Below are 21804 nucleotides of genomic sequence, written 5' to 3'. Positions count from 1 at the left end.
AACAGGAAGGGAGTGGATGAAGGGGAGGGAGCTAAGTCTCCTTCCTGGATGACGGCTGTATGTGCTCCAGGCCTGTCCTTGCTTCCCTGCCATGCAGGGCTCTGGCCAGACAGGAAAAGCTGCCATCTTGGCTGGACCCTGCTCTGAGACCTCTCCCCAGCCCAACACAACAGTCATGTGGAAAACCATGGATGGGGGCTGGTGTAATAGATTAAGCTGCTACCCGCAATGCCAGCATCCCATATGCAATCCTATATACAATAACTGTGAACGATCTCACAAGCTCTCTCAACCCTGAAATTCTGCTATTTGTAACAGGTCCAGCATTGGGGCTGGTGTTGTAGTATAGTGGGTAAGGCCTCCACCTGCGACGCCAGTATCCCATATGGGCATCAGTTTGAATCCTGGCTGTTCCACTTCTGACCTAGCTCCCTGCTAATGACCTGGGCAAAACAGCAGAGATGGCCCAAATACTTGGGCCCCAGTCACCCACTTGGGATACCCGGATAAAGCTCCCAGCTTTGGCCTGGCTCAGCCCTGGCCATTGCAGCCATCTGGGGTGTGAACCAGCAGATGAAGGATCTCCTTTTCTCTATCTCTCCTTCTCTCTGTAACTGACTTTCAAAAAAAGAGTCCTAGCATTGAAATGGGATCTAAAAGCTGGGAAGTCCACAGCTGAGGCCTCAGGACCTTTTCTGGTGATTCTCAAATCATCTGTTTTGGCAGCCACCAACCACACCTGTGACAGGCTGATCTTGGAGCTGGAAGGTGGCTCCTGAGGCCCGAGCTGCCCTCTGCCACAGCAGACAGCTGGCGTGACAATGTCCTGTCACAATTTTTCTGGCATCCAGAGGAGGAGCAAAGTCTACTGGTTCCACAACCTTTAACAACATGCTGTAGGTTTTCCTTTAATTTTGCTGCTAAATAAAAAAGAAAAACAAGGGCCTTCATTTGTAGCCAGATTTCTGGCAACCATCCAAGATATCACCCAGGGACGGCTGCGGCCAGAGTGGGTAAGCACTGGGCCCCAGGTCCCCGTGCTAGTCACTGGTGAGGCTCGGATCCAGAGCCAGGCCCCCTGAGTCCACTCTAAGTTGCCCACAGCGTTTTCGTCCTCAGCAGCCAGGTGTTCGTCCCTGCTATTAACAGGTCAAGGAGAAGGGTGTGTATCTTTAGAATTCAGTGCTGAGCTTCCCGGCTCCTGGAACTGCCCAGCAGAGACCGCAACGGTCTGGATTGTGTGGCGAGTACTTTTCTCATTGGGTCTTCAGTTCTGTGGGGTCTCTAGACGAGCTGTAATGATCCTTCACAGCCACACATCATGTGGTGTGCATCCACAGGGGCCTTCTTCCCGTGGAGCCACCCTGCCTGCCTGAGCACGGCCCTCTTCTGCTCCAGCTACCAGAGGCGGAACACTCTATTCCTCTGCGATATTATATTCCTACTGCTTTATCACCACACAGTGACCCACAGGCACTCCTGTATATATTCACATTATCAAAAGGCAAGTAATCCTCGAAAAACACTGCATTTACAGACACAATTAAAACATTAGAGGATCTACTCACCATGTCCACAAGCAACTTCCATAGGGGCTTAAGAAAAAAGAAAACATTTGATAAATGTGTGAGTGTGAAGCACCCATTTTCCTCCTGATGACAAATGCATTGGAGGTGAACTCTGCTCCCAGACATCTGTCCACCTCCCCATCCCTAAGGCTGCCCACACCTTCTGCTGCCTCCAACCCTTCTCTTGTGCTATTCCTTCCCCTCCTCCCCAGCCCTTCCTAACCTGCTCCTACAGTTTCTGAACTACTGCCAACATCGCTGGGGCAGAATGGGGCAGGAAATCTGAACAATCCTTTGGGGACCTGCAGTGCAGCTGCCTCTCGCCTTTAGACGGCTGCTTGTAGAGAAGACCACAGGTTGTCCTGTGCTGGAGCCCAGGCGAGGGTGGGAGGTGATTACCTTTCCCTCCTGCTTGGCCCATAGGTCCCACACGGCGTTGAGGACGGCCGCTGTGGCCAGGTGCACCACACCTTTCTCGGGACCGATCTGGTGGGGAAGGAAAGTGCAACAGCCTGTCTTAGACTTGAAAAGGACGTTTAGGTCTTCTAGCCATGCGCATGCGGTGGAAACTCACTTACAGCTTAAGGTTTTTAAAAAATAGCTTCTAATTTACAAAAGGCTTGCAAAAAGCATAGAGGAGATATATATATATATATATATATATAGAAAGAGACATACACATACAGATCTATAGCTGCATTTATATCTTTTTTCTGAGCCATTTGAGTGTAAAGTTACAGATATGCTCTTGTAACCACAAATACTTCCGTATATAAATCCTAAAAACAAGGACATTTTCTTACAAAGCCATCGTATAATGGTCACATGCAGGGAATACAGCATTGATAGAATACACTAGAAGACAGTCTATAATCAAATATTACCAATTTTACCCCGATCCACAGCAAAGCCAAGATCACACATTACATTGTTGTCACATCTCTTTAATATCTTTTTGTCCGGAACAATTTTCCCTCTTCTCTGTATGACACTGGTGTTTTTAGAGAGTGATAGGCCAGGTGACTTCTTTAATATGCCTCAATTTGGGTTGGTCTGGAGTCCCTTTATGTGTAGATTTGGGTTATATATTTGTTTTGCATGAATACTCCATAAGCAATGATAGCATTCTGTGTTAAAGTTACTACCTTTTGTTGATTGGGCAAGTTTCAATCTATTTTGATTCTCTACTGTGAAGTTACCATTTTCCTTTTCTCAGTAAGGAGGTTACTGTTGCCCTCAAATTTTAGGATCTACTGATGTACCTCAATTAATTATGGCCATGAAGGTTGCATTATGTTGGGTTTTGTAATGTTATCATTCCTCTTAATATTGAGTAGTTTGCATTCTACTGTAGTGGAGAGTTTTCTCTTGTTCTTTGTTTATTATCTGAATGGAATCAAGGATTCTTATTGGATTCAGTGGGTTTTGCTTTGAACAGGCTTTGGCTGCCCAAACTCATGCTGATGTTTAAGCCTTGTAGTCCTATGCTAATAGCTAATAGGTTAATGCTAGTGTTCAGTAGACTCAGGCTAGAGACTTGACACAATTTTGGTATCTAGGAGGTGGGCCACATGGGAGGTCGTTTGTTTATGGGGAAGCGGGGACTTGCCCTTGGAAGGAAGTTCTTGTGAGAGGTTTGGTTATTTAAGCCAAATTCGACCAACCTTCTCTTTGCTTCCTGGCTCGGCATGGGAGTCTGCCCTGCCATCCTCCATCCTCACCAGGTGCCTAAGCCAGGGGGTCTCCCAGTTTTGGGCTGTGAATCTCTAAAACCGTAAGCTGAAATAAGCATTCTTCCTTCCTAAGCAGCTTCTCTCAGGTGTTTGAGTTAAAACAACGAAAAGCAGACTAATATGGGCTAATATGTGATCGTCATTACGATCACATTCATTTTGGTGCTCGAACAGTCCCAGATTCAGCTAGTGGGAGCCTCGTCAAGATGATACATTTTGAGGCTGGCGCTGTGGCATAGCTGGTAAAGCCACCACCTGCAGTGCTGGCATCCTATATGGGCGCTGGTTCGAGTCCCAGCTGCTCCACTTCCAACCCAGCTCTCTGCTAATGGCCTGGGAAAGCAGCAGAAGGTGGCCCAGGTGCTCGGGCCCCTGTATCCATGTGGGAGACCTGGAAGATGCTTCAGGCTCCTGGCTTTGGATGGGCCCAGCTCCGGCTATTGTGGCCATTTGGGGAGTGAACCAGTGGATAGAAGACCTTTCTCTCTCTCTCTGCCTCTTTGTAACTCTGCTTTTCAAATAAATCAAAAAATAATTTTTTTTTTAAATATGATACATTCTGAGGTAGGTTCAACCTGTTTCACAGAAAATTCAAAAATGAAATTCCAGGCACCCAAAGTGCCCTTTTTTCCACAGATGGGAGACTGAGCAGAGTTAGGGAAAGACAACCTAGTATCAGGAGACCAGGGCAAAGTCCAGGTTGCTGGGTTTATCTTACTGCGGGAGGCCCCTTTCTCTGGACCCTCATTTTTCCATGCCTTGGACTTGGGTTTCAAATGCAGACCCATACCCAAAAAAGGTGCTCTGACCGCCTCTCACCTCGGCTTTGCTCATTTCTCCCCTTATTCACTGCCTCCCATAGCTCCAGTACATGCACCTCTTCTCTGTTCATTCAGTTTTCCAACTCAGGGAGTGGGAGATGAGGACCAGATTAGGATGAGCAGAAAGGCAACAATTACCTCAAAATACTGACTTTCCTGGGGCCGGCGCTGTTGCATAGCAGGCTAAGCCTCAACGGCCTCTGACGCCAGCATCCCATATGGATGCTAGTTCCACTTCTGATCCAGCTCCCTGCTAATGTGCCTGTGAAAGCAATGGAAAATGGCCCAAATGCTTGGGCCCCTGCCACTCATGTGGGAGACCCAGAAGAAGCTCTGGGCTCCTGGCTTCAGCCTGACCCAGCTCTGGCCATTTTGGTCATTTAAAGATTTTTATTTATTGGCCGGCGCCGCGGCTCACTAGGCTAATCCTCTGCCTTGCGGCACCAGCACACCAGGTTCTAGTCCCGGTCGGGGCACCGATCCTGTCCCGGTTGCCCCTCTTCCAGGCCAGCTCTCTGCTGTGGCCAGGGAGTGCAGTGGAGGATGACCCAGGTCCTTGGGCCCTGCACCCCATGGGAGATCAGGATAAGCACCTGGCTCCTGCCATCGGATCAGCGCGGTGCGCCGGCCACAGCGCGCCTACCGCGGCGGCCATTGGAGGGTGAACCAACGGCAAAAGGAAGACCTTTCTCTCTGTCTCTCTCTCACTGTCCACTCTGCCTGTCAAAAATAAAAAAAATTTAAAAAAAAGATTTTTATTTATTTATTTGAAAGGCAGAGACACAGACAGAGAAGGAAAGAGAGAGAGCAAGAGAGAGAGAGGGAGATCTTTCATCCACTGGTTCACTCTGAAAATGGCCACAATGGCTGGAGCTGGGTCAGGCCAAAGCCAGGAGCTTGGAGCTTCTTCCAAGTATCCCATGTGGGTTCAGGGGCCCAAGCACTTGGACCATCATCTTCTGCTTTCCCAGGCACGTTAACAGGGAGCTGTATCTGAAGCAGAGCAGTGGGGACTTGAACTGGTTCCCATATTAGATACCAGCACTGTAGGCTGAGGCTTAACATACTATGCCACAGCACCGGCCCCATGGATAAACTATTTTTTTTTTTTAATTGTCAGCCTATCTCTATTCTCACATTTGTTGCAAAAGACATCTTAGAGCTGAGTATTATTATTATTGATGAAAATTTTACAACACAGGTCCCTTACCCATCTCAGCTGCCCGTCACTCGTGAGCTGCCTGTAGAAGCCTCTGAAGTCACCGACAATGTCCTTGAGATCCTTGTGAAGGACATGGTGGGCGAGGGCATTCACAGCACAGACAACTATTAAAAAATATTTAGTTTTCTCTCTTAGTTTGCTTTAAAGTCAGTAAAACATGAAAATACCAGAAACAAAACAATTTGGAGATTTTAGGTTAAAAAAATTTAAATACAAAAGGTTCTTGCTTTAAAAAGTGTCCCAAATGTATTCAGTGGTTGTCACAGTTCCCATCACACAAGTAGAACAGTTTTTATCCATATACCTAGTTTAATTGCTGAGCAGAGCAAACACATTTTGATTGGTTATCATGTAAAAATAGAACCAAACATACATTTACAAGTAAACAATATTCCCACATTGTTTTCCTTTTCACTTTGTAAAGTGCTTGGGCAATGAGATCCAAAGCCAAACCCTTCTAGTGCATTGTTCCTAAGGAATAACAACACTCTGGCTTACCAAAATAAAAAAAAAATTTAAAAAGTTTTTAAAAATCCACACCTTATGGCCGGCGCTGTGGCTCACTAGGCTAATCCTCCGCCTTGCAGCGCTGGCACACTGGGTTCTAGTCCCGGTCGGGGCACCGATCCTGTCCCGGTTGCCCCTCTTCCAGGCCAGCTCTCTGCTGTGGCCCGGGAGTGCAGTGGAGGATGGTCCAAGTGCTTGGGTCCTGCACCCCATGGGAGACCAGGAGAAGCACCTGGCTCCTGCCATCGGATCAGCGCTGTGCGCCGGCCGCAGTGCGCCAACTGCGGCGGCGATTGGAGGGTGAACCAACGGCAAAAGGAAGACCTTTCTCTCTGTCTCTCTCTCACTGTCCACTCTGCCTGTAAAAAAAAAAAAAAAAAAAAAAAAAAAAAAAAAAAATCCACACCTTGGCAGGTGCTTGCACAGCAGTTAGGTTGTTACTTGGGGTGCCTGATCTGGGGTTGCATTGAGGCGCTGTGAGTTAAGCCATCGCCTGTAACACTGGATCCCATATGAGTGATGGTTCAAGTCCTGGTTACTTCACATCTTATGCAGTTCCCACCTAATGTGCCTGGGAAAGCAGAGGAAGATGGTCCAAATACCTGGGCCTGCCACCCACATGGGAGACACACGCAGATGCAGCTCCCGGCTCCTGGGCTTGGCTTGGTCCAACCCCAGCAATATTCTCTCCCTCCATCTCTGTAACTCTGCCTTTCAAATAAATAAATGAACCTTTTTTTAAAAAAAAAAAGTGCCTGGTTTAAGTCTTTGCTCCTCTGCTTTTGATCCAGCTTCTTGCAATGTGTATCCTGGCAAGGTGCAGCCCTGGGAGGCACCAGATGATGGATCAAGTACTTGGGTCCCTGCCACCCATGGAGGGGATCCAGATGGAGTTTGTGGGTTCCTGATTTTGGCATGGCTCATCCCTGACTGTTGTGGGCATTCGGGAAGTCAAACAGTAGATGAAAGATGGCTCTTTCTGTCCCTGTCTCTCTGCCTTTCAAATAAATGAAAAAAAAATTTTTTTTAATTTAGAAAGAAAGTAAAGAAAATGACTTGAACTGGGGCCCGCACTGGTGCAGCAGGTAAAGCCACCACCTGCAGTGCTGGCATCCCATATGGGTATCATTGCTAGTCCCGGCTGCTCCTCTTTCGATCCAACTCTCTGCTATGGCCTGGGAAAGCAGTAGAAGATGGCCCAAGTCCTTGGGTCCCTGCACCCATGTGGGAGACCCAGAAGAAGCTCCTGCCTCCTGGCATCAGATTGGCTCAGCTCCTGCCATTGCAGCCAGATTAAATTAATTAAATAAATTTGAGAGCTTGTTTGGAGGTTCCAGCAGGGGAGCGCAGCTACTCGTATACCCTTGACCGAAGACCGGTCCTCCTCTAGCGGGGAAGGTCATCCTCTTCGACCGAGCGCGCAGCTTCGGGAGGGACGCACATGGAGCGGTGAGGGAGGAAGGGGACACCCGCCTAGCCAGCCAGATCAGCCGAATCAACCCTGGCGATCAAAGGGGTGACAGATGTCGCAGCAAGATCGCCCTCACATCCTAATTAAATAAATTTGAAACTTGCATAATTCTTACAAGTAAAATGTCAGACTGTATAGAAATACTGTTTTTGTAAGTAGTGTGTTTCCTTATAATGACTTACTTATTATATACTACATTTTTCTTATTTTATTTTTTAAAATATTTATTTATTTGAAAGGCAGAGTTAGAGTTATGTAGATGCAAATATCCAAGATCTAAAAAAAAAAAAAAAGAATCCAAATGTAAAACACCCTGGTCCAAGTGTGCTGAACAAGGGCTACTCAACCTGCAGCAGCACACGCCCCCAAGGCGTGCCTGGCCTCTGTGTGAAGCAGCTCCCAGATGTCATCTGTGCACTTGCACAGATGCAGCATTTACGGCTGAGCCAGCCACTCCTGGACCTCCAGAGCTTTTGTTAATGGATACACAACCGTTCTAGTTCAGATACGCATCCCTAGAACTGTGAAAAGAAGGAGTCCTCCTCACTCCCTGATGGTTGTCGCTCTTGGATTACAGAAAAAGCTGTGTAAGTCAGGGATGCAGGGTGAGGTCTATCATTATCTACATCTAACCTCTGAGCATGAATTTGATTGCTGGCATAGATGACTGCTTGAAGCACACCTCCGCTATGCATCGCAACAGCAAATGCACTTAACAAAACCAAGGATGACCTCATCTTTATGGCTCTAAGAGATGACAAGAAACGCTATTATTTTTATCTACAGTATGTAGATCTTCCCTTTTCAACAGGAAATCTACAAGAAATGAACTAAAACATACTGCAACCGATAGGAATCTGGGCTGTGGTCATCCGACTCCAGTGTGGAGAAAAGTCCACTGCAGGTTTGCAAGTTCAATGGGCTGGAAATTCATCTGGAAAAAACTGGCCCTTTAGTCTTGCTGACTAAACACCATGGTTTTCCTCTGTGCCTATGTGCCCAGGACCTGCCAGCAACACCCAGGACCTGTTATGACTGGGTGTCAGAGCCCATGAGTGGTAGAAAGCCGTAAGACTTGTGACTTTGCTTTTGGGCATATTTAATATTCTTCCATTTTTAGCTCCTCTTCCTTTTATTTTCCAATTTCCTATTAAAACTATTTTGGTCTGCATTGTATACATCTTACACACAGGTACAAACCTAAAGAATATATCAACCAAGAGTGAACCCTAATGTTAACGATGGACTTTGGGTGATATAGGATGAGCATTCCTAATCCAAAAAGATCCAAAATATGAAACACTTCAGGTGCCAGGCATTAATGATAGGAGATATTGGGGTCAGTGCTGTGGCGCAGTAGGTTAATCCTCTGCCTGCACCGCTGGCATCCTATATGGGTGCCGGTTCTAGTTTGGGCTTCTCTTTCAATCCAGCTCTCTGTTATGGCCTGGGAAAGCAGTAGAAAGATGGTCCAAGTGCTTGGGCCCCTGCACCTATGTGGGAGACCCAGAAGAAGTTCTTGGCTCCTGGCTTCAGATCAGCTCAACTCCGGCCATTGTGGCCATCTGGGGAGTGAACCAACAGATAGAAGACCTTTCTCTCCATCTCTCCCTCTGACTGTAACTCTCTCTCTCAAATAAACAAATAAAAGCTAAAAAAAAAAAAAAAAAAAAGAAAAGGATAAGAGATATGGGTCTGGCACTGTGGCGCAGCAAGGTAAGCCGCTGTCCACAATGTCGGCATCCTACATGGGCGCTAGTTCCAGTCCTGGCTGCTCAGCTTCAGATCCAGCTCCTGCAAATGCCCTTGGGAAAGTAGCAGAAGGTGGCTCAAGTGCTTGGGCTCCTGCCACCCAATGTAAGAGACCCAACTGGAGACCCAGATGGAGTTTCAGCCTCCTGACTTTGCCCTGGCCCAGCCTTGGCAGTTGTGGCCATTTGGGGAGTGAACCAGCAGATGGAAGGTCTCTCTGTCTCTGTTTCCCTCTCTTTCTATAAGTCTACCTTTCAAACAAATAAATAAATAATCTTATTAAAACTATGGATAAGGGATACTCGATCTATAATGATGAGTACCAACAGTGCTCAAAAATTTTAGAATTTGGAGCATCTATGATACTAGATTTTCAGACTAGGGATGCTCAACCAGAGATGTCTATACAAATATTCCAAAATGCAAATCTCAAACACTGTGGATCCCAGATATTTCGGGTAAGGGAAACTTAACCTGTAATGATGTATCCTAAAGGTTCATCAATTTTAACAAATGCACTGCTCTGCTGGAAGACGCCGATAATAGGGCTGTGTTGTGCATGTGCGGGGCCAGGAAATACATGGAAAATCTCTGTAACTCCTGCTCAGTTTCACTACAAACCAAAACTAATCCAAAAAATAGCCCTTTTAAAAAAACATAAAGGAAGCAGGAGAAAATGAATAATAGTGAAATGCAACAAGGACAAGAGTTGAAAAGAAACTTCCAACATAAAATTACACTGGTTTATTCTGTACATTAAAAAAAAAAAAACCCTCCCTCCTGCCCTCACACACGAGTATCCTCTTCACTCCCTCTCTATCTGGATCATAAAAGAACTGCTGGGTAAGTGAGCAGGTCAAGGCTGTGGGAGAACCACGAGGAGCTAATGGAACTTTCCATCTTTAGCATGAGTGCTGTGTAACACATTTTTGGTGAGACTGAGTCATCTGCAATAGCAGGAAAATTAAAGTGAAAGTGAATTCTGTCATGCTGTGGTCTGAAAAAGGCGGAAGCCAACAACATTAGCACGAAAGAGACACGCATTAAAGTCATAAAGAGATGGAAGTTGATTTACCTGTGTCTGAGCCATCTGGCAGGACAGCTGCTGGGGCTGATAATGGAGGAGTTGGGGGTGTGTGTGTCAGGGAAGGCCCTAACCACTGAACTTGGCATCATGGCAGAACCTCTTACCTGTCTTAGTGCCCAGGGAGGGTCCCTCTACTGTGCACCCAAGTCAGCAAGTTCAGTGTTGTCTGATCACAGAGGTTCTAGGGGCCTGTCCCATAGCCCATGTTGTGAGCTCTCTTGAGTTTTATGCAGCGTCTCGGGGACTGCACTGTATGGTGTGCAGCATAGAGAAAGACAGCGGCTTCAGGAAGTGCTCGACTTGCATCCAAGGACAACTAAAGTCAAAGAAGAGGCTGGAGCATAGCTCACAAAGCTCTGTCTTGGTCAGCAGTCACTGCCTTGGGGAAAACTTTTAAACAGGAAGTCCTTGACTTAATGGAGGAGGGGATACTGATCACTGTCTAGTTTCTATTTATCTGAAAAACTGCTACCTAGTCTTTGAGATTCACCTCAAAGTATCACCTCTGCTCTGAAGCTGTCTCTGAACCTCCTGCACAGAGGGAAGCAGCCCCTGCCTTCCTGGAAGACTTACCTAGTTCTTCTGTATCCCGGGGTCCCCCCGCACAGATACCAAAATTAGCAGGTGCTCAAGTCCCGTATGTGAAATGGGGTAGTATGTGCATGTAGCCTACGTACATCCAGTATATTCTGGATCATCTTTAGATAACTTGTGATACATAATACAAGGCCTATGCATCACTTCATTCCCATGGATTCAGTACCGTACTCAGTTTTGCTTTTTGGAGCTTTCTGGAATTTTCTCCTCCAATATATTCAATTTGGTTGAATAGATGGTTATTGAACCTGCAAATATAGGGGGCTGTGTATACTTTTTGTTTTTTATTTTATTTTTTCTAAGATTTATTTGCAAGGAAGCAGGGGTCCAAACACTTGGGCCATCTTCCATTGCTTTCCCAGGCACAACAGCAGGGAGCTGGATTGGAAGTGGAGCATCCAGGACTCAAACGGGGCACCGCAGGTGGCAGCTTTACCCACCACACCACAGCGCCAGCTCTCTATGCTTTTTAAAACAGTAATTCTTGGGGTGGGCATTTGGCTTGGTGGTTCAGATGCTAGTTAGGATGCCCACACTCATGGGGTCAGCATTATGCAGTGCGTGAGGTGGGTCAAGCCACCATATGTGATACTAGCATCCCAAAAGGGCGCCAGTTTGAGTACCAGCTGCTCCACTTCCATCCATCCCCCTTCTTATGTACCTATGTGTGAGAACCAGATGGAATTCCAGGCTCCTGGCTTCATCCTGACCTTGCTGTGGTCATTTCAGCCATTTGGAGAGTGAACCACAGTATGAAAAATTGATTCTCTCTCTCTCTCTCTCTCTTTGTGTGTGTGTGTGTGTGTCTTTCCCTCTCTCTCTCTAACTCTATCTTTCAAATAAATAAATGAACATTTTATAAAAAGAGGGGCTGGCGCTGTGGCATAGTGGGCTAAGCCTCTTCCTGCAGGACTAACATCTCATATGGGCATCGGTTCAAGTCGCAGTTGTTCCTCTTCTGATCCAGCTCTCTGCTATGGCCTGGGAAAGCAGCAGAAGATGGCCCAAGTCCTTGGGCCCCTGCACCCATGTAGGAGACCAGGAAGAAGCTCCAGGCTCCTGGCTTCAGATGGGCTGTTGTGGCGTGAACCAGAGGATGGAAGTCATTTTTGTCTGTCTCTCCTTTTCTATCTGTAACTCTACCTCTCAAACAAATAAATAAAATCTTTTTAAAAAATTGCCTATGCCCCACATTGGCATACCAGACTTTGACACCCAATTCAAGCTCCTCATTGCAGCTTCCTGCTAATGCAGACCCTGGAAGGCAGAGGTAATTGCTCAAGCAATTGGATTATTGCCACACACACGGGACAACTGGATTGAGTTTATTTTCTTTTCTATTAATTAATTTTTTAAACATTCGAAACATTCACAGGTCAGTGTATGTCTATTAGATGAAGCTACTTTTTTTTTTAACTTTTCTTTCTTTTTTTTTCCAGAGAGAGAGAGAGAGAGAGAGAGAGAGAGAAAGATCTTCCATCCACTGGTTCACTCCCAAATGGCTGCAACAGCCAGGGCTGGGCAGGGCTGAAGCCAGGAGCCAGGCTCTTCCTCCATGTCTCCCATAGAGGTGCAGGGGCCCAAGAGCTAGATGGGAAGTGGAGCTGCCAAGAATCAATCCAGTGCCCATACAGGATGCTTGTATCATGGGCCGTGGCTTCACCCACTACACCAGAACTCCAGCCCCTGGATTGAGTTTCTTGATCTTGGCTTTGGCCTCAGCCAGGGGCCACTGTAGACATTTGTGGAGTAAATCAGGGGAAGGGCATTCTCTCTCTCTCTCTCTCTCTCTCTCTCTCTCTCTCTCACACACACACACTCTCTCTCTCTCAAATAAATAAAATTAAAAATTTTTTTAAAACAATAATTCTTATATCACACTATGATCATTCCTTTCACGTCCATCTCCCTGACAAGTTTGTGTGCTCCTTGTATGTGGAACTCTTTTTCTCACTCTCCTTTAGAATCTCTCCCCAGTGCTTGGTAGAGTACTTGACACAGAGCAGCATTCAAGAGGAGTATATTGAAGATATCGAAGGACAGACTTGTTGGATGACTGAATGCCAGGAATGGGAAGAGTTGGCACAGCAGCCACCATGAGAGTACCACTGCATGATCAAGAAATGTCCCCTTGTCTGTCTCTCTCTGTCTCTCTCTCTCTCACATACACAAACACTTCAGCAGAGTAAGACTCTTATTCTACAACTAGAATAAGACAGGGCAGATACCCATGGAGAGGTCACATCACCACCAAAGTTACGGTCTCTTTCCCCCCTCCCTGGGTTCTTACCCTTTAACCTATGGTAATTTGGCTTCAGCCCCTAGGACTCCATCAGAATCGATCTGGCAAAGGTCACCTGTTTGTACTTCTTGAATTCTGTACATATTATATAGTTAGAACAAGCTACCTTTAAATATTCTGGAGAGAAATCGCTGTGGGTGGGACTCACTGAGTTCCTCTCTTGGCCTCAGTGTCCTTGTGTCTAAAAGTTAAGGGGGCTCAATGTCACCACTGAGCTCTAAAGCCAGCAGTAACAAAGGTTATGTTATGATCAGTGTTTTCTGTTTAAGAACATGGTTCCACATACATCCTAAAGAATCTGCTCTCCCTGGATGAGATCTTTGAAATTAGACAGGGCCTTTTCTACCATGAAAATGAGTGAACTTGAGACCAACTTGGTGTGAAATATTTTGAGAATCCAGTAGACTCATGATGCACATCACTATTAGCCTTCATCTGGGAGCTCACATCTGCTCCTTCTGGTTGCCCTTGGTTACCTGCATACTTAATATCCCCAAAGCTGTACTGTGGTCAGGAGTTAAAAGCAGGTGAATAGCATTTTGTAGCTATCACTGACCACGAGAAATGGACTGAGAGTCCCGGATGTTCCAGCACTCTGTAGATGACTACAAGGAGAGAGGCCAAACCCTGTCACTTTTTAATTTCTCCCAGCAACATATATAACACACATTCACAAATTATTTTTACTCTCTTAGAGCAGAGTAAATACAGACAAAACAGAGGCCAAAACTAGAATCCAAGTGAAAATTAAGCATTCTGGAACCTTACAAAAAATCCTTCACTCACCAACTTCAGTGCCTTTCCCCAGCGTGAAGGTAATTCCACATCCTGTGAGTCCATCTCCTGCATCGGTCTCTATGATGACGTAGGCAGCTGAGTAGTCAGGGTCCGTGTGCTGCGGGAAAGGTCACCCCTGCTCAGCCGAATGTCAGCACACAGAAAAGTCACCCGAGAATGACATCCCAGGAGAACAGAAAACCCAACAGGGGACAAGCAGGGAGAGCAATGATCTGACTGACCATTGACTTTGCCCAAAGAAAATGTGGCAGCTCTGCATGGGATGACTTCTTGAAGGATTCAAATTATTTTAACAACAATGTACACATGCATTAAATTGAAAATTTTTTAAGATCATTTTTCATCTATTTAAAAAGCTGACAGAGAGAAAGATAAAGATATATATATATACATATATATGTGTATATATATATATATATATATATAGAGAGAGAGAGAGAGAGAGAGAGATCTTCCACTTGCTGGTTCACTCTCTAAAATGCCTACAACAACCAGGGCAGGTTCAGGCTGCAGCCAGGAGCCTGGAAGTCTGTTCATGTCTCCCAAGTGGGTGGCAGGGACCCAACTACTTGAGCCATCATCTGTTGCCTCCCAGAGTGCACATTAGCAGGAGGTTGGATTCAGAAGCCAGCTAGGAATCAAACTCAGGCAATCTGATATGGGCATCCCAAGCGTGCCTAAATCGCTGCACCAAAGACCCACCCCTCGATGTACACAATTTTGACAGTTGGCAATTACTTCTTGATGTTCAGCTCAGTTTTTTTTTTAAAGGAAAGCTTTTATTTAATAAATATAAATTTCATAAGTACAGCTTTTGGAATATAGCAGTTCTTCACCTAATACCCGCCCTCCCACCCTTACTCCCGTCCCACCTCCTACCCCCTCTCCCACCCCATCTTCATTAAGATTCATTTTTAATTATCTTTCTATACAGAAGATCAATTCTATACTAAGTAAAGATTTCAACAGTTTGAACCCACACAGACACACAAAGTACTGTTTGAAGACAAGTTTTACCATTAATTCTCATAGTACAACTCATTGAGGACAGAGGTCCTACATGAGGAGCAAGTGCAAAGTGACTCCTGTTGTTGATTTAACAACTGACACTCTTATTTATGACGTCAGTAATCACCCGAGGCGCTTGTCATGAGCTGCCAAGGTTATGGAAGCCTTTTGAGTCCACAAACTCCATCATTATTTAGACAGGGCCATAGCAAAGTGGAAGTTCTCTCCTCTCTTCAGAGAAAGGTACCTCCTGCTTCAATGGTCCCATCTTTCCACTGGGATCTCACTCAGAGATCTTTTATGCAGGCCATTTTTTGCCACAGTAATGCTCTCATGGCCTTTTCAGCCAGATCTGAATGCCTTAAGGACTGATTCTGAGGCCAGAGTTCAGCTCAGTGTTAAATCCCAGAGTTTTTGCTCACAGCTCTCTGCCGGCTCTTTGTTACACTCACCAGCAGCTGTGACTTGTTTTGCCTAACCTGATTGATCTTCACTGCAGCTGCTTATAGCAGAGCCGAGAGCACAGCGGCACCAGTTCAGAGATTTCTGGGGGTGAGATAAAGTAAGCCTTCAAAACAAATTAAATCACTTCTTCTTGGTTTTTTTTTTGTTTTGTTTTGTTTTTTTTGTTTGTTTGTTTTTTGTTTTTTGTTTTTTTTAATGTGGTCTTAGCTCCCCACTCTCAAACAGTGTTCTGATATCAAATTCAAGTACAGCTGGCCCTCCCTAGCTGAGGCTCTGCATCCAGATTCAAACACAGACCAGAAAGAGTGGGGAAAAAACTGCATCTGTACTGAATGTACAGACTTAGAATCATTGTTCCCTACATGAAATCTGTTCCCTTTATATAAATAAAAATTTTAAAAAAATCATTGTTCCCAGGACTGGCACTGTGGTATAGCAGGTAAAGCCAGTTCCTGCAGTGTCGGCATCCCATATGGGTGCCAATTTGATTCTCGGCTGCTCCACTTCCTGTCCAGCTTTCTGCTATGGCCTGGGAAAGCAGCAGAAGATGGCCCAAGTCCTCAGGCCCCTGCACCTGCATGGGAGACCTGGAGGAAGCTCCTGGCTCCTGGCTTCAGATTGTACAGCTCGGGCCATTGCAGCCAATTGGGGAGTGAGCCAGGGGATGGAAGACCTCTCTCTTTCTGCCTCTCCTTCTCTCTCTGTGTAACTCTGATTTTCAAATAAATAAATAAATCTTTAAAAAAACATTGTTCCCTAAATAGTATAGTATATCAACTATTTAGACAGCATTTATACTCTCATAGGTATGGTAAATAACCTAGAGATAATTTACATAAGAGGATATGCATAGATTACATGCAAACTTTATATAAGGGACTTGATCATCTAGGGATTTTGGTATCCTCAGGAGGTCTTGGAATCAATCCCCATGGATATCAAAGAAAGACTGTATTTATTGATCAACTGTAAAGAGGCTCAACACTACTTGATACAAGGGATGCAGAAGTTTTTTAGAAAAATTATTTATTTATTTGAAATGCAGAACAATACAGAGAGAGGAGGAGAGATGTTCTTTCTGCTGGTTCGCTCTGCAAATGGCTGCAAATAGTGCAGGCTGAAGCCAGTAGCCTAGAACTCCATCCAGGTCTCCCACATGGGTGGCAGAGAGCCAAGTACTTGAGCCATCATCCACTGCCTTCCCAGGTACATTAGCAGGGAGCTGGATCAGAAGCGGAGTAGCCAAGACTCAAACTGGCACTCTGATATCGGATGCCGGCGTCATAAGAGGCAGCTTAACCTGCTGCATCATGACAGCCCCAGAAGTTGGTTGGTTATTTTTTATTTATTTATTTATTTTTATTTTTGACAGGCAGAGTGGACACAGAGAGAGAGACAGAGAGAAAGGTCTTCCTTTTTGCCGTTGGTTCACCCTCCAATGGCCACCGCGGTAGCGCGCTGTGGCCGGCGCACCGCGCTGATCCGATGGCAGGAGCCAGGTGCTTATCCTGGTCTCCCATGGGGTGCAGGACCCAAGGACTTGGGCCATCCTCCACTACACTCCCTGGCCACAGCAGAGAGCTGGCCTGGAAGAGGGGCAACCGGGACAGGATTGGTGCCCCGACCAGGACTAGAACCCGGTGTGCCGGCGCCGCAAGGCGGAGGATTAGCCTAGTGAGCTGCGGCGCCGGCCTGGTTGTTTATTTTTTGAAGTCTATCTCTATAATTTTATCACACAATGGGAGAAAAGGGCAATACACAGAACCAGGTGAGAGCAGTAGGCTATATGCCGAAGTGTGGTCAATTTTAAGTAGCATAGAAATTCAAGGTGCAAAGAAGAGTGAAAGGTAAGTAGAATTTGGGGGAATTCCTGAGAGGCAAGACCACTGCCATGGGCAAAGGGGCAGCTGAAAACATCCAGGAAAGAGAGAGCAATACCTAAATCAGAGGCCTTTGTGTGGCAGCGAAGCAATGGGCTCACAGGGGCGCTGGCTTGGAAGTGAATGAAGATAAATCCAGGGAGGTGGTATGGGGGCAAATATGGAGACTCCCAAAGCCAGGTAGAAGATATGAAGGCATTAATAAGGAATGTAGAACACAACTGTTGAAGAGTTTTACATAAGACTATCACAGAGAGTTTATTACATAGTATTTATTGTCCCAGGTACATCATTCTAAGAGTGTGACATTATTTAATGTAACCCTTATAGCAACATTATAAAGAAGGTGTTAGCATCTCTAACTTAGGGATGAAGAAGCTGAGTTTTGAAGAAGCCTAGTAATTTGTCCAAGGTCATACTATAAGTTAGAGAGACAGAATTTAAATCTCTTAATGGGAAGGGGGTGTTATATATGATGGATGGGGGCCTGGGTCTGGGGTCAAAGCATAGTGGAGGAATTTGGGGTGATGCCTTGCTGAGTGCCAGCTGCATATCACCATGCAAGTTGCTAAGGGGGCTATGGATATAGCTGCCCTCAAGGAAAATGTAGTTGGGAAGATGTGGTTGCCAACATTCTAGTATTATAAGACAGAAGACGCTGAGTTCCCGGGAGAGACGCACTCTATGAAAACAGACAGCAGCACACTTGGCTGAGAGCACGGGGGGCTGGAGCAGGTGGATGAGAGAGCTGTATCTGAGCTGACCAGCTGAGGGTGGGCTGAGAGGGGAAGGGGCCAAAAGGACCGGGGCACAGCCGTGAGGGCAGCAAAGGGACAGATAAGGCAAAGACTAGTGTGTATTCAAGGGTTGGGGACCGTCTTGGTTTGTCTTTGCCATTGGGTCCGGAAAGGGAGTTGAGAGAAGAGTCAATAAAGAGACTCTAAGGCCCACCCCAACAGCAGATTCTGGGTTACAAGGAAAAGAAGCAATGGAAAAGGAAACTTTCACTGAAGCCTTAGATGAGGGTCCAAAGGTTGAGATGAGCCCAAGGTGACTGGACACATCTGAGTCTCCGTGACAGGCGAGTGCAGACACCTCATGGGCGAGAGGGGTCGAGGGCGAGAGATGCTCCGTCCTGATTTAGGTAGACTCTGTCTATATGAAGGTGAAAAACCTAACAGGAAGCACCAGATGGCCACTGGACTTGAGCTCTGGAGGTCTTGGGCCTGAGAGCATGGACTTGGTGAGAGTGTGCAGTGAGATGAGGAAGCCCCAGAGAGGGAAGAAGCAGTCAGGGTAGAAGAAGGGGCAGCCAGAAAGGCAGGAGGATGGTGGGGAGACAGATCTGGGAGTATGACCAGGCAGCAGACCGGGGGAAGGGCAAGGGTCAAGGACATCGGAAGCTGAAATAACCAGTGCCGTTCCAAGGGAAGGAAGGAAATCTAGGGCCCATTTCAGTTTAAGGTGGAGTAGACGTGTAGGAGGCAGCAACAGGTTCAGGCCAGGAATTTTGAGTCTGGCAAGGAGCGGCGGAAACCAAAGGTATTGGGGTCAAGTAAAGACTCCTTCCTGTCCCTGTGGGGCATAGAAGGAACCAATGGAAAAGAAGAGACTATGTATGGAAATGCTGGAGGAGGAAGACAGGGAAAGAGGCCCCGGAAGTGAAGAAAGGAATGGGTTGAGACACAGCCTAGAGAACAAAGGCAAGGACAGGAGGGCTGGCTGTTGACTGATGTGGGGAGACGTGGCCAAGGCTGCATTTGTCTGAATCCTTCTCAGAGATGCAGCGGACAAGGTCTTCTAACAGCTGAGGGTACAGGACTGGGGGCCGGAGGAGAGAGAACAAGTCTGGCTGGGCTGCTCCGGAGACCTCACAGCCGCCAAGGAAGGAAGAAGAAAAGCATTGCTGGGAGGAGACCAAGGGCACTGGTGGCTTGGCTGTGAGCTCCTGGTCCCCGGAGAGGCCTGCACAAGCAGGCACCTTGTAAGCACAGCAGGTCTTGAGGCCGCCACATTTCTACCCTGGTGGATGAGAAGTCCTAATGGAAAGCTTTGCTTTAACAGATGCTGGGGACAGCTTCAGGGCTCCTTCAGGAAGACACGCTGCTTGTGATTGGTAGCTTTGGGATCCGCAAGGAGGGAAGGCCTACACTTCCGGGAATGGAAAGTTCCTACCTGTACTTCCAGGGAAGAAAAGTCCTTGTCAAGGTCCCCGCGGGTGCCTAAAGGTCAACCAATGAGGATCAGACCCGCCTCAACCTTTAACCCCCATGCCCTGAATCTATAAAAGGAGCTCTCCCAATCTCTGACGTGCGACTTCTCCGGCCCCCCTCTCTGTTGCTCTGTTGGGACTGGTGAACCTTGCCCGGGAGCGGAACCCCAATAAAAGCCTGTGAATTAACTGATTCGTCTGCCTGGGAAGATGTGTTACATGCTGGACACCTTGCAGTGATCAGCAGGGCTCCCTGTGCTGCAAAGTGGCCAAAGTAGCTCCTTCCTGGGGCACAGGCTGCACTCACTCTGCAGAACTGCAAAGTAGCACATTCCGAGAAGACGCCTGAGACCCAGCAGCACGAACGCCCTGTCTCCGGAAGGTAAACCCTTCAGTGTGTGTGAGCAGGTAATCCAGGTGCCAGATAATCGCTCCTGAAATTAACCTACAGTGCACAAGGCTATCCTACACTTCACAAATTAACGCAAAGTCAAGTCGAGGTCAGAGTCCCTTCGGCTTCGGTTTCCTCTTATGTAAACAGGAATCACAGCCAGCTCCTAGCGAGGCCCTTCTCTGTCTCGGGTTCTCTACAAGCATCTCATTTACACACATGAAATGGAGAGGACCGTGCCCATTTTACAAATGAGTAAGCCCAGGAGAGGCTGCGTGGCTGACTCCCAGGTGTCAGGCCCCAGATGGGCAAAGGCAGTTGCCCTAGATCAGCTCTTTGGACTTTACAAGCCAGTAAAATGTCAAACATGGATTTGGAGGACCACAAAGGACCACCGACTAGTTTTTGTGAAAAGCCATTTACCATAATATAGAAAGACACAAGAATTAATTTTAAAAAGCAAATCTCAGAATAGAGCACATGATTTGCATTTAGTAACTTTATTTTGCATGTTTTCATGAAAAGGCTTAGTTTTATAAAACATTTCAGGTTTGAAAGAACACCTAGAATGACTGAACACCAGTGTGCCATCCGCAGGACCTCGGATATGAACTGGAGTCCCCCGGCTGCCCTTGCCCGGCCCCATTCCATGTCCTCCTGATAGGTAATCATTCTCCCAACGCTGGTGTTCCACTTCCGGGCGCAGTCACACATTCCCTACATACCGCTGCACGCTCTTTTTCTAGTGCTGCCATTTTTCAGTGGAACAGGGCCCCATCTGGATCCTGCACAGAATTCACACATCTGGAAACCACTGCATTAGAAGACGGGAGGGTGGAGGGCCCGCTCACACTCAGAAAGGAACAAAAAGCCCTTCACATTCACGTAGGAGTCAAAGCGCGCCCTTACTCGACCGCATCTCTGAAGGCTGACATCTGGGGGCAGGCGGTTGGCTCATTGGTGAAGACGCTGGGTGATGGCTCAAGAACCTGGGTCCCTGCCACACACCTGGGAGATCCAGATTGAGTTCCTGGCTCCTGGCTCGGGCCTGGCCCAGCTTCAGCTGTTGCAGGTGTCTGAAGCTCTCTGGGTCGGCCTCTTTCTCTCATAAGTAAACACAACTTTTTAAAAGACTGGCATTGGCCTGTTGACTGTGACCAGGCCTGACCATGGCTGCAGGTGCCATCATTTCACCAGTGCGCCCCCTCACGCGAGTTACTACAAGCAGCCCACCTGGAACACCTGATTCCCTGAGAGGTCCAAGTCACACAGCCAGCTGTGACGGACTCCTGGGAACCCCGCCAAGTTCTCCGTGGCAAAGAGGGAGCGCGAGAGAAAAAGAAAAGCCACGGCAGGGTGGAGAGTTTCTCCATACTTGTATTCCTTTGGGGCACAGAAAGTGTCCACCTTTCCCGTGCCCGCCGCCCATTTTACACAAGAAATGAGCGCAAGGCTGCGAAACTGGCAGGACCCGCGGGCCCCCTCACGCGGAAGGGTCCCCGGGCGGCGGCCAGCGCTTACCATGGCGTCCGAGCCGTGACCCCCGAGCGACGTGGGGAAGCGCACGTCGCGGACCGAGAGCCGGGATATCCTGCCGCGCACCATAGCGTCCGCACCACTCGCAGAGGCCAGGCCGTGGGCGCGGCGGAGGGCGGCCGGGGCGGGGCTCAGCTGCGGCTCGGCGCGCGCTGATTGGCCGTACGACCCGGGCCGCGGCCGCGCGCTTGGACTTGGCCCCCGCGGGATCTGTAAGTCCGGGCGCCTGCTGGCTGGGCCCCCGCGGTTTCCGGGCGCCCTGATCCTCGCTCCTCCTGCGTGGCTTCGTTCAGAATCCGCGGCGGACTTTGGGCCAGAAGAGAGCCAGCCTTGCCCGGAAACTCGCAAAATGGCCACTGGCTCCGCTCCTGCCCCCGAGCCGCTGGTGGACGTGGGCACACCCACCAGAGAGCAGTGGTTTAGAAAGTGTTAGCTCCGGTCTTTCCCTCTCGCT

The 21804-nt window shown here is 47.5% G+C and overlaps 1 protein-coding gene across 5 annotated transcripts in view; it reads right to left on the bottom strand.

Annotated features, from left to right (window-relative positions):
• The window catches only part of ENOSF1 (enolase superfamily member 1), a 47256-nt gene extending 25815 nt beyond the window's left edge, over positions 1–21441 (bottom strand). For 2 of the 5 annotated variants that reach the window (XM_062201431.1, XM_062201430.1), the window contains exons 1-5: positions 21336–21441; positions 13847–13955; positions 5333–5448; positions 1968–2054; positions 1569–1595 (exon numbers count right to left, since the gene is read on the bottom strand). In XM_062201431.1, coding sequence (XP_062057415.1) covers positions 1569–1595; positions 1968–2054; positions 5333–5448; positions 13847–13955; positions 21336–21419 — 423 coding nt within the window. In that variant the 5' untranslated portion in view covers positions 21420–21441. The remainder of the gene's footprint in view (positions 1–1568; positions 1596–1967; positions 2055–5332; positions 5449–13846; positions 13956–21335) is intronic. The other 3 variants (XM_062201435.1, XM_062201434.1, XM_062201432.1) reach the window with 3 other exon arrangements.
• Positions 21442–21804: the final 363 nt, after the last annotated feature.

This window comes from Lepus europaeus, chromosome 9 (genome assembly GCF_033115175.1).
Source record: "Lepus europaeus isolate LE1 chromosome 9, mLepTim1.pri, whole genome shotgun sequence".
NCBI lineage: Eukaryota > Metazoa > Chordata > Mammalia > Lagomorpha > Leporidae > Lepus > Lepus europaeus.
This window is presented reverse-complemented; position numbering and strand designations above follow the sequence as displayed.